This window comes from Pangasianodon hypophthalmus, chromosome 5, assembly GCF_027358585.1.
Source record: "Pangasianodon hypophthalmus isolate fPanHyp1 chromosome 5, fPanHyp1.pri, whole genome shotgun sequence".
In the NCBI taxonomy this organism is placed as follows: Eukaryota; Metazoa; Chordata; class Actinopteri; order Siluriformes; family Pangasiidae; genus Pangasianodon; species Pangasianodon hypophthalmus.
Genome location: NC_069714.1, coordinates 30,328,955 through 30,344,897, shown reverse-complemented (window position 1 = coordinate 30,344,897; position 15,943 = coordinate 30,328,955). Strand labels below are relative to the sequence as shown.

Below are 15,943 nucleotides of genomic sequence, written 5' to 3'. Positions count from 1 at the left end.
TTTTCCCTGGTATATTGGTTTCGGTCATAGACTTTCCACTGCCATGCAGAGTTTACAGTAACTATAGGCTAGAAGCTCAGAAGTGTACTGTAAGCATCAGCACTGAAAATGTCTGAGTGTTTACTTACTTGCACATACTTTGTGCAAGTAAGATCTTTGACCCTTTCAGAGTTGTGCAAAGGGTACTCTGTATACTTGCTTCATGCGTATGTGGTTATGTTGGAGGACACGGTCAATGGTAGAAAGGCTTACGCTGATGATTCCTTCTGTTGATTTAAATTGTCTTCAATAACTCTTTGCTGAATTTCACAGAGTCGGATGGCATTGTTTTGACGGACCACATCAACAAAGAGAACCTCTTGCTCTTGGGAGAACATAGCAGTTCATCCACCCTGACGTGGTAGTCTTGCAATTCTACAAAATTATAAAAAACAAACATACATGTAGTAAAGGTATGATGGAAATTACTACTATACATAAAATGTTGTCTGTTTGGACAGCTTTTCTTTATTTTTCCAGTTCACTTTACAGTATATTGACAAAGTGAATTACTCATTGAAATGATGAAAATACAGTGTAAAGAAAATTACCTGTTCTCTTCTCTGAATGTCCTGATTATGGTGGCCACAGAGAATCTGCTCAAATTAGGTTGAACTCTTTGTCCTGCCTCGCTCATAGTCATTCCATGCACAAGAACATGGTATATCACAGTAGCTCTAATTTCATCTGAAATTACTGTTCTTGGTCTTACTCTTCCTCGTCCTCTTCGTCCACCACCTCGTATACGCACTCTTCCTCTACCTCTCATATTGTTATCCATAGTTGATGGATATAGCTGTGCCATCTGTGAACTGGCTTATATTTTGTACCTTCTTATCACATAATTAGAAACAAGCATGAACAATTTTGAATCGTTGTGTGTAAACGATGACAACTGTGCTTTAGTTGCGTTTAAGTTTTGCTGTCCTGTGTTTAGTGTTTTGCAACACAAGTTCATCACAGTGTGAATTGTGTTTTAATGAGTGAGAATGTGTTTAGAGTTTAGCAGAAAGAGTGCATGAGATTTGCAAACAGTGTCTAACTGGCTGAACTTGTTTAAGGTTTTGCAGAAAGAGTGATTTATTCGAGAAATTGGTTTAGGCTATCGAGAATTTGGTTCAGAGAATGGGATTTATTGTCTTAGCAATTGTGAAAAACTGTAATTTGTCTTTAACTTGTTAGCTTTATATTTAGCTACTAACATTTCTCTTTGGAAACTTAAAGAGAAAAAAAATCGCTGAACAGGCCACACCCACAAGCGACAACATTAGTGGTTGTTACACGCCCACAAGAGACAAACTGAAAGCCTGTACCAGGGTTGGATTTTTAGTGAAATTCTATCCTTTTCATTTTATTCTTCTTCTACCACAGGAATTTCTTTTGTACTTTTTATCTGCCATTTAATGTTGTGGAACATCTGAGAAATAAATTAGTTCCTGTTCTCACTTACGTTATAGCAGCTAGCGTCATCTCTAAACTCCTCTGTCCTGAAGATGTCGGAAAACTTAAAGTTACAGCTTTACCTCTGACTGTTACAAAGCGTTGACACTGGGGACTCAGTCCATAAATGTATTAAATTAAACGAAATATTTGTTTATCTTTTTCTTGGCTTACTTTTTAAATCTTGGCTTGCTTTTTTTACCCACACTTTTATTCATTTAGAAATTAAATAAGCTTATTCTATTGAATGAATACCTCATTTCTGAGTAACATTATATGTCATATCATATTTTGGTATTGAAATGACGAAATTAGGCTGTGTTAGTGTTATTTCTCTTTTAGTTTGATATGTTGGTATTGTTTTATTTTTTAAAATTAGTCAGTACAGTTTAAACTAGTATAGATTATACTAGAATACTAGATGTCTAGGTATTATTGGTAGATAGTATTAGTATTGCTATTTATTTATTTTACATTAATAGTAAATTAATGATAAATAGGTATTACATAAATATAAAGATTTTTGTTATTATTATTTCCTTGTTAAAGATTTTGCACAATAAAGCTTCTTTTTCTTTTCTTTCTCTTTTCCTTTATGCACAGTCAGCAGGAAATATGAGGCAGTGCTGTTCCTCCCTCTGTGCTGAAAGGAAAAAAAGTTTTTCTTCTGAGCCTGACTGTTTTTTGTTTACACAGCAAGAATAACAGACATGTGCTCATTAGCTCAGATGTCTGGTAAAGAAAAAGAGAAGAATAAGTGAGCAGATTAGTGTGGAAAAGCAAGTTCTGTCTCCCTTTGTGCATGAAGCTGTCAGATTAGCTTTGAAAATCTTTAACAGCTTTGTGGACTTTGTAATGTAAGACCACTGGATTACAATCCGATGTGATTGGAGCTCAAGGCTGCACGCACACACACACACACACGCACACACATACACACTTTGCACGCAACCACATACACAAACACACAGAGGCACGCAACCACGTACACCCCTGCAAGGCCCCTCCTTTATCCCAAAGTCTCATATTTCCTGTTGTGCCTGAGAGAGGCTCAGTGCTAAGAGCTCGAGTGCCTGGCCTCTTCTTCTCACATTCCTGCTCGTTGTTTTACATTCTTCTGTGCTTTCTGCAAAATCCACTTTCTCTAGACTTAATTAGAAACATTTGAAGCACACTATGCTAAAAATGCCTCGTCTTCTTGCAGCTCTCTGGCTGCAGCTTTATTTTTGCAGCTTTTTAGGACCAGTGGAAGGAGGGAAGGTCCTGGTGATGCCCGTGGATGGCAGCCACTGGCTCAGTATGAAGATCCTGGTGGAGGAATTGTCTCGGAGAGGACATGAAATGGTGGTTCTGGTTCCTGAGACCAGCGTGTTGATCCACGGCTCTGATGCATACACCGCTCGGACTTTTAAGGTTCCCTACACCAAGGCTGAACTGGATGGCAGCATGAAAAAGTTTCAGGAGCGCATTACAAAAGCGCCACAGATCTCTGACTTATTTGAGAATGTCATGGGGCTCCTCAGCTTCACTAACATGCAGGTGAAAGGATGCGAGGCGCTGCTGTATAATGAGCCTCTGATGCAGAACCTGCGTGAAGAACACTTTGATCTCTTGCTCACCGATCCCTTCCTGCCTTGTGGCCCCATCATTGCGGAGGCTTTCTCTCTTCCTGCAGTTTACTTCCTGCGTGGACTTCCCTGTGGATTGGATCTGGAAGCCGCTCAGTGCCCGTCACCTCCGTCCTACGTCCCGCGCTATTTCATAGACAGCACCGACGTCATGACGTTTCCTCAGAGGGTCAAGAATGTGTTCATGGCGGGATTCGATGTTATTCTCTGCAGAGTACTTTTCTCCAGCTTTGATGAACTCACCAGCAGATATCTCAAGAAGGATGTTTCTTTTAGAGATCTCCTCGGACATGCTGCGATTTGGCTTCACAGATATGACTTCACCTTTGAGTACCCGAGACCTGTAATGCCCAATATGGTGAGAATTGGGGGCATCAACTGTGCCAAGAAGAAACCTCTGCCTGCGGTGAGTCATGATCATGAATTTAGCTTTTTTTTTTTTTTTGTCTAGTAGGACATTTCAGCTGAATTACATTAGCAACATTATCCTAAGATATCCAACATTTTCCTAAGATATAACATCCCTAAGTGTTTTATTCCTCTTATACTACAGCAAGTTAATAATGATTATAAGTGTTTATTTGTTAAGAACAACACATCATATTTTTATCCATTTACAGTTACATTTAATGTTGTTAATTTTACATCTGTGAAACAAAATACATTCTCAACTGTTCTCACTTACATTATAGCAGCTATAAACAGTCGTTCCCTCACCAACCTCTCTTTTTTCTCTCTTGAAGTTAATAAGACAAAAAAAACACAGATTATCATTTTACAGAGAAACCACAGTGTAAACTCCTCTGTCCTGAAGATGTAAGAAAATGTAAAGTTACAGCTTTACCTCTGACTATTATATATAAGTGCTGACACTGGAGACTCCTTCCATAAATGTTAAATGAACATCTCCTTACAGAAAACTTAAAAAAAAAAACCTCAATTCACAAGTCCGTGTGAATGAGCTGTTACTATAGAAACGACAATGTATTAAAACGAGCGCATTAATATATACCTGTGATTTGCCGCTGCACTTCTGTCAGAGCTGCTGTTATAGAAAATTAATCAACACCTTCTGACCAATCAGACTCCAGGTTTCAGCAGCACTGTGGTGTGAGTTTAGTTAATGTTACTATCGAAGCTCAATATACAGCATGACTTGGGAGTAAAAGGAAAAGTTTAAAGAAAAGTCTGTGATTAAAGATATAACTTGAAGGAATAACATTAGACAGACAGATAGACAGATAGATAGATAGATAGATAGATAGATAGATGAATAGACAGACAGACAGATAGATAGATAGATAGATAGATAGATAGATAGATAGATAGATAGATAGATGTCCCACTCAACATTCATGTATTTTTGCAGCAGTTTGTGGCACTTATAGTTGAAAAAAGTGGTATAGTGAAAATTTGACTTTAGAACATTTTTTTTTCACTTTATATACATACATTAGTAGCATAGAGATAGCATATGTTTCTGTAGCTAAAGTTTATCCCCTTTAAAAGGTAGCAATTTCTTAATTCTTTAATTCAAGGTTAAAATGGTAAAAAAATAACCACTGAAAACACTATATGTATATATATATATATATATATATATATATATATATATATATATATATATATATATATATATATACTTCACCTATTTAACCTTGTGTGTGTGTGTGTGTGTGTGTGTGTGGAGGTATAAGATAATCCCACTATTGCTGTGTCACTCTGAGCTGTGACACTCCTGATAATGTTTAAACTTCATCATCAGTGAAATCAGGGTGAAGGGTAAATCGTCATGGTAATGCGACTCTGAGTCTGTGTGTGTGTGTGTGTGTGTGTGTGTGTGTGTGTGTGTGTGTGTGTTGTAAACAGAGAAACACACAACACATACTAATTACAGCTAATTCATGTTCTTGTCAGAGGAAGATCATTGTATGGAAAATAATGAAATCAGATACCTGGAAACAACCTGTACAGCCACAACATTAAAGCTCTGTTATAGAAAATAACTAACTATATAATTAGGTTATTTAAGAAATATACAGTATAGCTCTGTCTATATGCCACTCACATTTAAACATCTGATCATATCTCAGTTTTTATCCGAGATGTATTATTTATCTAGTTCACTTCTGAAAGGCAGAATGAACGTGTCTTTGATTAGTCGGCATTACACAGCATTTTCCTCCTAACCTTTACACAGTTATTCAGGGCGTGCTCTTGTGTTTTTATCAGCTGTCGCAACCTTTAACAAATAAAACAAGATTTGATTGCTGCAGACCTACTCATTTATCTACCACTCCTCAGTGATGTTATGAAAAAATCATTAAATTGGTGCACTTTTAACTCATTCTTTAAATATCTGCAACGTGTAAGCAGATATAGTGACTGAGAAAATAGGCAATAATAGGCCTGTGACCATACCAAGTTAACACAGTTCCTGCAGTAACAGTCCTCAGTGATGGTTAAAAACTTATTTACTGATTTATCTCATGCAATGCATAGCAAGACATTAGTAATCCCATAATTATAAACATACTGTGTGATTTAAAATCTAACATTAATTGTACCTAGAACAAAAAAGATGGTTCTAGAAATGTGAAGTTGAGCTGACTGTTCAGGGGGCAGGGCTATGTGTGGCTCTGTGGAGACTCTAAGACTTAATCAGCCGAGGAAAATAACAAAAATATATAAATAAATAAATAAATAAAAAACAACATGCACATCTTTATCAATTCTCAAAGCTCAGGCTACAGAGTGTAAACAGTATCTTTAATAGAGAGTATGAGGGCGGCCTACCTAAGCGTACAGAGCAGTATCCGAGAGCGTGGTCATTAAAAGTGAGCGCAAGGTGCCGTGAACTGTGTGCACACAAAGGTATTCACAAGTGTGGAGCGGTGAAGTGACTGTGCAGAGAAACTGTTGCATATGAGTGAGAGAGCACTTCAGTTCTGCGAGCACTGAGCACTGAGACACACACACTTCCTTTCCTTTCACTCATGATTCAAGTGAATTAAAGTAAAAGAGCCATGATATAGTTTTTAAAAAGGAGTTTCTTTTATTTAAACACAAATCCACAATTTGTGTTTACATAAAAGGTAAAACAAGTTAAATTGAAAATGCATGTTTTTTTTAAACCACCACAATTAATAGCAATTTGCTATTAATATTGGTATTATTTTTTATCTTTATTATTATAAATGCTATCTGTGTACACACTTTGTGGAAGTGAAAAAAGGTAAAGCAAAGAAAAAAAAAATCATGGCCTTCATGTGGTTAAATGTCCACCTCAAACACCCACATGGTTAAGCGATGTGGGCATGGGCTTACATGAATGTGGTATCTGAGTATCTTTTATTAGAGTTATTTATGAAGATCTGTTTGTAAAATAATTTTTTGGCAGGTTGTAGGAAACAGTAAAAATCTAAACATGGTTTTAAAAAGTCTAAACTTAAAAAAATATAGAAGCTGCATTCTGTACTTGTTCCTGCATAATTACCAGAACAGCAGATATTTCTATATTCATTTATAATATAAAAAACTCAGACTTTCCTTTGTGTGTGGTGGGTGAAAGACATGTTTTGTGGCTTTATTAAAATTAAAAACTTCAAAGAAACGTTGCACATCTTTGTGAAGTGGCCCAGTAATTTCTGCTCACTGTAAGGGGGTCAGACAGAACTGAGAAATCATCCTGAGGAAAGTGAATAAAAGTGGGTAAGGACAGATAATATCCTGATAAAACATGATGATAAGGCTGGATAAATTAAATATCAGCACATGATTCCTGGTGTTTGATTGGTGACCTTTCCTCCTGACATTTACACAGTTAAGTTAATCAGGTTAGTTTTTATCAGCTTAACAGCCTGTTGACAAATAAAACAGGATGCGACTGCTGCTCATCAGTGATTGTCCTCTTTATGGGTTGAAAAACATTATGTCAGTTTTAACATTATTAAAATTAAAATTGTTAAAGCTATATTTTTGGACAAATTTGAAGAAGGTAGTGCTATAAATTTTAATTCACTGTAAGAGGGTCTGAAAAATCAATATGTGGTTATATATCCAGTTAGATGATTATCATACTTATCATTTTTTCATATCGCTTCACTCCTACTTTGTTGTGTTAGGAATAAAATATGAAGGTGCGAGCCTTTATAGGAAAACAATCTATGCCGGTATGATGTGGCCCGAGACAAAGTGGATTATTTCTCAATAACAACACAAACTGTCATGTTTTATTCATCTTATACCACAGTAATTTTCCAAAGTTTACCATTTTTAATTCATTAATGAATGATATGTGATGCTTTTTATCTGTTTATAGTTACATTGAATATTGTGGAACATCCATGAAGCAAGTTAGTTCCTGTTCTCACTTGCATTATAGCAGCTACAAACAGTCATCTCCTCACCAGCCTCTCATTTCTCTCTCTTGAAGTAAATAAAACAAAAAAATTGCAGCTTGTCATCTTTTGTTACAGAGAAACCACAAAGCGTAAACTCAGAGGTAAAGTTAAAGCTTCACCTCTGACTGTTACAAAGTGCTGACACTGGAAACTCCTTCCATAAATGTTAAACGTAACACTGTGAATGAGCTGTTACTATTAGAAACTATAACATATTACAGTGAGCGCATTAATATCTGTAAACCTGAGATTTGCAGCTGTTGTCAGAGCTCCTATTATAGAAAATTAACACCCTCACATTTGAGAATTCAGCAGCATTGTGGTGTAAAAATGGATTATAATGAAAGCTTTCTAGAAATTTGCAATCAACACCCTCACGTTCATTATGTTTTTGAGATCTAACCCACTCTCAAGAGCTCAAACTCTAGTATTTTCAGATTACCATGCAGACTCTGGTAGAGATTTGAAGAAAAATCAAAATATATCAATAGATCAAAAATATTTCTTAATTGAATATTTCTTTATTTTCCAAGTAAATTCTGTCTAGCTAACCAATTTTGCTGATACCGCAGCTAATCTCTGAGTGATGCGTTATTACAGGAGCATGCACAGATGGTCCACATCATCATTACAGTGACCATGAAGCACATGTGTTCATGACATGTTGAATGAACTTCGCTCTCAGGTTGATTCTGATGAACGATACACTGATTGCTGTTTCTTCTGCAGGAGCTGGAGGAGTTTGTGAATGGCTCTGGAGATCATGGCTTCATCGTGTTCACTTTGGGCTCCTTGGTGTCTGAGCTGCCAGAGTTCAAAGCCCGAGAGTTTTTCGAGGCTTTTAGACAGATTCCTCAGAGAGTGAGAACAAAATACATCTTATACATCATCATACATCCAGTGATATCTGATTTTTTTATGATCTTGTCTGATCACTTCCTGTGATATTTATTGAGAAATGCGTTACAATGGCATAAACATTACAGTAAGCTCTGAGGAATTTATTTAAAACCACCATGAGGAAGGATCAGTGTAAGGAATAAAACACTTCATGTTGTGCAGTTATAGTAAAATAATCAATCACTGGGTGGTGTAATGAAGCTGATCACGGTTACTGATTTGATTTTCAGGTTCTGTGGAGATACACCGGAGTCATTCCCAAAGACATTCCTGAAAATGTCAAAGTGATGAAGTGGCTTCCGCAGAACGACCTCTTAGGTTTGTTTACACGTCCACATTGAAGATAAAAAAGTGAAATGATCTTGTTTCCACGCACAGCAGGTGTTAATCGTCCTCTAACCACAATAAATATAGGTTTGTACACTCATTCACCATTTTATCACACACACACACACACATACACACACACACCTATCATACAGGTCACTGGTCTATGATCAAGTTTCCAGCTAACAGCGACACTGTGGTCAAAAACTCACACAGAAGATTGTTAACACACACTAACGGCGTCCATGTTTCAAATGTTTTGCATGTTTTAGGGGAATTTAAAACTGAAAGATTAGAATAAATATGATAATTAAGAGAATGCATTTGTTGGTTTAGTTTTTCTGATATCACACAAAGTCACATTCTAAGCCGATATTATTGCTCCTAAATGATTACTAAAAAGGAACTGTTGTTGTTTATATTTAAGGACAAATTTGTCAAAACTTTTGATCAATGGTCAGTTTAATCCTTTAACATTCTCACTAAGAAAAACAGAAATATAACAACCATTAAAAATGACTTCTTTGCATACATATATATATATATATATATATATATTTAATGTAATAAAAATATAAATTATTAAGTCATAAAATGTAATTAATTTTTAAATTATATTTAACTTTATTTAATACCAAACAGTTTAGACATGTATTAATAGTAAAAGTGCTTTTTACTATCCTGCGTTAATGTAAAATTATTGACATTTTTGTTCCATAAAAATCATATTTCTTATAAATTAAAAATATTTATAATCTGAAATATAAAAAAGTTTTCCAATTTTTTCCATCAAAAATGTCTCTGTTCAAAAATGTAGCAGAAATGAAATTTTCTTATTCAGTAATGAACATCACAGCAGTTACATTTTGAACAAAATATATTAAAATTATTTTTATTATTTTAATTATATAACAAATTTAATTAAGGATTTAAAACATGAATAGAAAAATTGAACACAATGTGTTATAGATATATAGATAACTTACAGATATTTTTAAGTTTTATAACTTAATAATTAAAACCAAATATTTGAGCTGACCATTAAACGATTAAGGACATGGTACTTTTATTTTATTTTAAAATATAGAACTATGTTGTTCCTATATTTATTCCTAAATAATGATGCTGAACTGTATCCTGTTTATAATAATTTCCTGTATTATACTTTAGGGTACATTTTTAAAACCACTGAGTAAATTTAATGATGTACTTTCTTTTTTTTAAATTACTGTGTTAAAAAGCACACCCCAAAGCCAAGGTGTTCATCACACACGGAGGGACCCACGGGATCTACGAGGGTATCTGTAACGGCGTGCCGATGGTGATGATCCCTCTGTTTGGAGATCAGAGAGACAACGTTCACCGCATGGTGGTGCGCGGAGTCGCAGAGAGCCTGACCATGTACGACCTGACCTCAGAGAAACTGCTGGGGGCACTCAGGAAAGTCCTCAACGACAAGAGGTAACAACAAAAGACATTTCAATCAACAACAGTCAGTTCATTTGGTGAAGTTTTCTTAAAGTAAGGAGATGTTTATTTAACTTTTATGGAAGGAGTCTCCATTGTCAGTGCTTTGTAACAGTCAGAGGTAAAGCTGTAACTTTTTCAGAGGAGTTTACGCTTTGCAGTTTCTCAGTAACATGACAAGCTTCATTTTTTTTGTCTTATTAAATTCAAGAGAGAGTTAAAGAGAAGCTGATGAGGGAACGACTGTGTATAGCTGCTACAAAAATTTTAATCCTTGGCATAAAAAATAAAATACTTGGGAAATTTGTGATCTTATAGGAAATGATCATCCTTGGGGTGGTAACTGTAACTCTGCTGCTCTCCCAGTCATTGATTATTTTCCTCTAACAGCACAACACAGAGTGTTATATATAAAATAATCATTGGTGTGCTTCATACTGAAGAAAACTGTGTTGTTTTTCCATTCACAGCTACAAAGAGAAGATGACAGAGCTCTCTATGATCCATAAAGACCGTCCAATCGAACCGCTGGACTTGGCTGTGTTCTGGACTGAGTTTGTGATGAGACACGGGGGAGCTGAGCACCTGAGACCGGCCGCTCAACATCTCAACTGGGTTCAGTACCACAGTCTCGACGTCATCGGGTTCCTCTTGCTCGTTCTAGCCACCTTCATTTTTATCACCATCAAAACCTGCACTTTCTGTTTCAGGAAGTGCTTCAGGAGGACTCAGAAGACCAAAAAGGAGTGAAGTGGCCAGTGAACGATCAGAAAACTAGTCAGTTCGGTGCTGTCTAGAACGGTGATGATTTATGGCTATGACTTTATACTGTGATAATCTGAAATAGATAGTTATACTGTTATCATCACCATGTTCATTTTAATATTCAGAGGTGCCAGCAATTATGGTTCATGACTTGCTTCTATGGCAACATTAAAAAAACAAACAAACAAACAAAAAAACCTATGATTCTTAACATCTTCAGCTAATGCAGAAATCAAATGTGAGTCAAATTCACTTGATGAAAAGCTGATTCACAGAAGGGGAAAAGACATAGAACGTGAAAGATGCACTAGTTGCTGGAAGCACTTACTTTCACTTCACAGTGACTTACTTCATCTAGGTGAACTTTGACCTGCAGATTAACAAGCCTTTGTTATGTGAACCAACAGAAAGCAAGAATGAAGGTCTCATTACTTGGTTTAAAAGAAGGAGGAGCCAATAAGTATCACTCACACTGAAATTTTGTCTCATTGTTTTTTTTTAATTGTTGCTAGATGAATTAGCGAGCTAACGTAACCTTCTCTAAATTCTCTCTAAACTCTCAGCTGCCAGATCCAACATACAGTTCATGCATACAACCCTGACTCTATCACATGCTACCTAAAAATAGGAAATAAAAATCAGTTAATTTCTGTGACTAAAAATGTGGAATTTACTTTTCTTGTTTTTAAAAACAAATAAAAAACAAATGTATTTTGCATTTCTGTGACAACAGAAAGGTCATTCAGTGTTGAATAATAAAAATGCAGGATCAGATTAATTATATTAATTTTTTAATAATTGTGTACAATAAGCTTAAATGCTACGTTTTATCATTATGCTGGATTTATCCCATCCACAGACACACGCTAGAGGTGTTCAAATTCATTTTTTTCTCTCTACAGAGTGTCCCAAAAGTCTCCATACATTGGAGAAATGAGCACTTTCTAACAAATTGTCTTCCAAAATTTTTCAGTTTACATTATATACATTTTTCAGATAGCCTTTAAGAATGCCTTTGAGAAAAGAAGAACGTATTGAAATCATTCTCATGGCTGGATCAGGAAGTTGTCGCAAGGTTGCGATGGACTTTAACAGGAAACGTGGTGAGCACATCACACACGACACTGTTGCCAAAAAGAGGGAGCCAAAGCTGGGAGAGACGACTCTGTGTGTGTTTACTCTGTGTGTGATTGCTCTAAATGGCAATCATGTAGAGGATGATTTGTAAATAAAGTTACATTTTGCTAAAAAGTGTTCATTTCCCCAATTTATGGAGACTTTTGGGACAACCTGTAGAATGCTAATTTTCTTTTCAGCAATGTCAGCACCTCTGAATATGCTACAGGATTTCTGAAAAAAAAAAACATCTTGGCTTACATAGGAGATAAACAGGAGCGAAAGTGTTGTTTCAACACTGTTCTGATAAACTACTGAAGGCACTCCTCTTAACACAGCCACATTAAACAATCTTCTAATTGTTCCTCACATTTCATTTCGTTCTGTTCGGATGTACAAAGTTGATGTATTGGGTTGGACGATTATCATACCGTGATGCTGGTTTACCTAACATCGCTACCTCTGCCTGGCCTTACAAGCTATACATGATTAAAGCAGATCAAATTAACCAGAATTAATTAGTTAATTAATTAATTTCGTTTAGAATTGAAAAGTTTTTCCCAGTTGGAAGGCCATTAACTAGCGCTAACTATCCAACTTCAGCTGACTAGCTAAATAATTAGCCGAACATAACGCTTGAAAGAACAAACAGATGTTCTTGCAACAACATGTTACTAAATATTCTTATACCACAGCACTGCACTCTTTATTTCTCCAATCTGATTGGTCAGAAGGTGTTGATTACCTTCTGATGTATTAGAGCACACGCTCTAAAACGTTATTGTTTCTATAGCAACAGCTAATTCCCAGGGACTTGTAGGGCAAACGCTCCACATAAACAGATTAAAAAGCGCATGTAATCGTTGATATGGTGAAGTTTTCTTAAAGTAAGGAGGTGTTTTTTTTATCATTTATGGGAGGAGTCTCCAGTGTCAGCACTTTGTAACAGTCAGAGGTAAAGCTGTAACTTCTTCAGGATAGAGTTTACGCTTTTAAGAGAGAGAAAAAAAGAGAGTCTTGTGAGGGAATGATTGTTTATAGCTACTGCAACATTAAACATAACAAGAAACAAATAAAAGTATGAAGTGTTCTTTACTAAAATAAAAAATAGTAATCATTGGCAAAGAGCTGTAGCATAAGAGGAATAAAACACTTGGAGACGTGCTGTTATAGGAACACTGTTTTATTTCTTACTTATTAATATTTTAACATACACACTTTGAGCATTTTTGTTACTTGTGATACTGAAGGAAACATCTGTGAAATCCAGCATAATAAACTTGTTTTGTTGCTATACATAAATTACATTTTTTTTAATCTTCTTCATTTTGTCCTAAGAGTGTACAAACGTTTGCACTCAGCTGTATTTTGTGATGGTGAAATCTAACTTCAGTTTAAAGCTGAATGGAGCATAAGAATGGACAAACAAGACAAGTTTAACAGTGATGCTAAACTGGACTGTGGTTATTGGGTCTAATATGTTACATTACATTATTTCACTCATGCCTTTAAGATTTGGCAATTTTTGTTATATTAGTTTTAATCACTATTATAAATGCTTTACATTTGATGAAAATAGCATAAATTGCTATAATTTAAAAAAAAAATAACCTGTATGCGATGTGTTATAAAATTAGTTTTATTTTCAGTTATACATGGAACAGGAGGAAAATATCCTACTTGTTGGTTTAGCAGCATCATTTTTTTTATTTCCTAATTGCATTTCATATCAATGGTGTAGAAATGATCCAGCAGAATACATTTTCAAAAATTTTCCAAAAATGTATGTTTTGATATTGATTCCAATGTTAGAATTCTTTGGGGTTATTTTCAGTATACATGGTCCAAAAAATAAAACATGTCTTTCTTCCCAAGTGTCTTTCATGTCAATTTATTCATGTGGGAAATACATTCTTTCAAGATTTTAAAGATATTTTTTTTATTCTTGAGTGATGTTGGCTGTAAATACACTGAAAAAACTATGGAATGCCATTTAAGACCATCAGTAAATACACAAATATAAAATATGATGAGATGCCAGTCCATTGCAGGGCAGCACGCACACACTCATTCACACCTAGGGGCAATTCTATCTTAGCCAGTCCTCCTACTGGTGTGTTTTTGGGAGGTGGGAGCTTTTCAGCATGGCCTTTGACTTGAAATATATTTACAATAAAAAATTAAACAAAAAAACTTTAAAGTCTTCCATACTCATGTAAACACACACACATACACACAGGCTCAGCAGGGGAAATTGCTGTGCTCTGCACTACTGTTTCTCTCTGCTCATCGCCCCTATCCGCCCCGGGGCCACAAGATGACTAATTCTTTTCCGAGATCATTTCTTTAAAGGTACACTAGTCACTTGTTAAAATTCCTTACATGTACCCATAACCTGGAAAATATGCAGAGCATTATAAAAATGATGGTTTAAGCTATGGCCTTGAAAATTACAAATGCATTTCCCTCTGGACAGGAATTGATTGGATGGACCTTGTGTCAGTCATTTTATAGACACTCGTCAACGCCCCTTCACTCCGCCCCTCACTGCAGCTTGTTAGGAGAGAAAAGAAACATGGCTGAAAGGCTAGCTGTTCTTCTTAAATGGAAACATGTCTCCCTCCTCCCCATCACACAATAACTGGATCCAGGAAATCGGTATAAGACTTGAGAAGTCAAGGTGTTCGATCTCAGGAATCCTTAAATCTTTTCATAAGACCTGCGAGCCTTCTTAGACTTCATCAAAGCCTTACTCTGTTCTCCTGATACTAGCAGTGATGTGCAATAATTGATCCCTAATGATACCTAATGGAAAGATAGAAGATACCTTTTGGAGAGAGGAATTCAATTCAATTTTATTTGTATAGTGCTTTTAACAATGGACATTGTCACAAAGCAGCTTTACAGAAATAAATGGATTCACAAAAAATATAGTGTAAATATGTGAATTTGAATTTATCCCTAATGAGCAAGCCAGAGGTGACGGTGGCAAGGAAAAACTCCATGAATCTCTTCTATTATTGTGTACTATATGGACAAATAGTGCAATTGTGCAACCAATAAATTCATCACAGTTTTTGCAAGAAGTCTGGTTGGTTAAAATCTATCCACTGTCCACTGATGGAGTCCTGAGTACAAAGGTGTTCGTGGCAACTGCAGCCCCAAAGCCACTACAGCAATCGCAGTCCCAAGCCATTACAGTACAGTACAGTACAGTACAGCTCCCCATATGTGATCCCCAAGCCATCTCCAAAGCCCCCAGGTGGCACCATCCCCAGCAAACCAAATGGTTCTTCAGACCGTCCATATGGGGCCGCCCCCAGCAGCAGCGAGCGAACTCAACCGACGAGAACTCCAACCAGAAGTAGGGCATCAGGATGGGTCAGGCAGCGAGGAGGAGCAAAAGGGGTCAGGATCACTGGCATCTCAGAAGTAGCATGTGTAGCTCGACAGAGAGTGAGGGAGAGAGAGAGATGGAGAGAGAGGGAGAGATTGTTAGGTAAGCTTTTGTCCTCTAATGGTTAAGGACGATGTACTTTGCGTGCAGAGTGCAAGCAGGGACTCCAGCAGGACTAGCTGTGACAGCATAACTAAAAGGGAGAGCCAGAAGCTAACACAGACATGAGGGCACCCTGGGACATAAAGCAGCCAGCCACTCCACCGTCGACAAACCTGAGTGAACGTGTGAGAGTGGGGGGGCGACAGCATCCAAACATCCCAGTTCACCACAACACTCTATGTCTGTGAACCCTCCAGACCTGCCCCTGTACCTAAGAAAACTATTCACTAAAGGCTTGACTAAACAAACATGTTTTCAGCCTAGACTTAAACACTGAGACTGTGTCTGAGCCCTGAACA

General features: G+C 36.4%; 1 protein-coding gene across 2 annotated transcripts; it reads left to right on the top strand.

The window, feature by feature from the left end:
• The first annotated feature begins 314 nt into the window (after positions 1-314).
• On the top strand, positions 315-13,959 carry LOC113525880 (UDP-glucuronosyltransferase). 2 transcript variants are annotated; one of them, XM_053234569.1, is made up of 6 exons: positions 315-452; positions 2,684-3,513; positions 8,240-8,371; positions 8,641-8,728; positions 9,979-10,198; positions 10,675-13,959. In XM_053234569.1, exons 2-6 carry the CDS (start codon positions 2,749-2,751, stop codon positions 10,952-10,954), a joined length of 1,485 nt encoding a protein of 494 aa, XP_053090544.1. In that variant the 5' UTR covers positions 315-452; positions 2,684-2,748; the 3' UTR covers positions 10,955-13,959. The 2 variants fall into 2 exon arrangements, with proteins under 2 accessions (XP_053090544.1, XP_026768306.2); XM_026912505.3 differs by lacking the exon at positions 315-452 and having other exon boundaries at positions 2,511-3,513.
• The last annotated feature ends 1,984 nt before the right edge of the window (positions 13,960-15,943 follow it).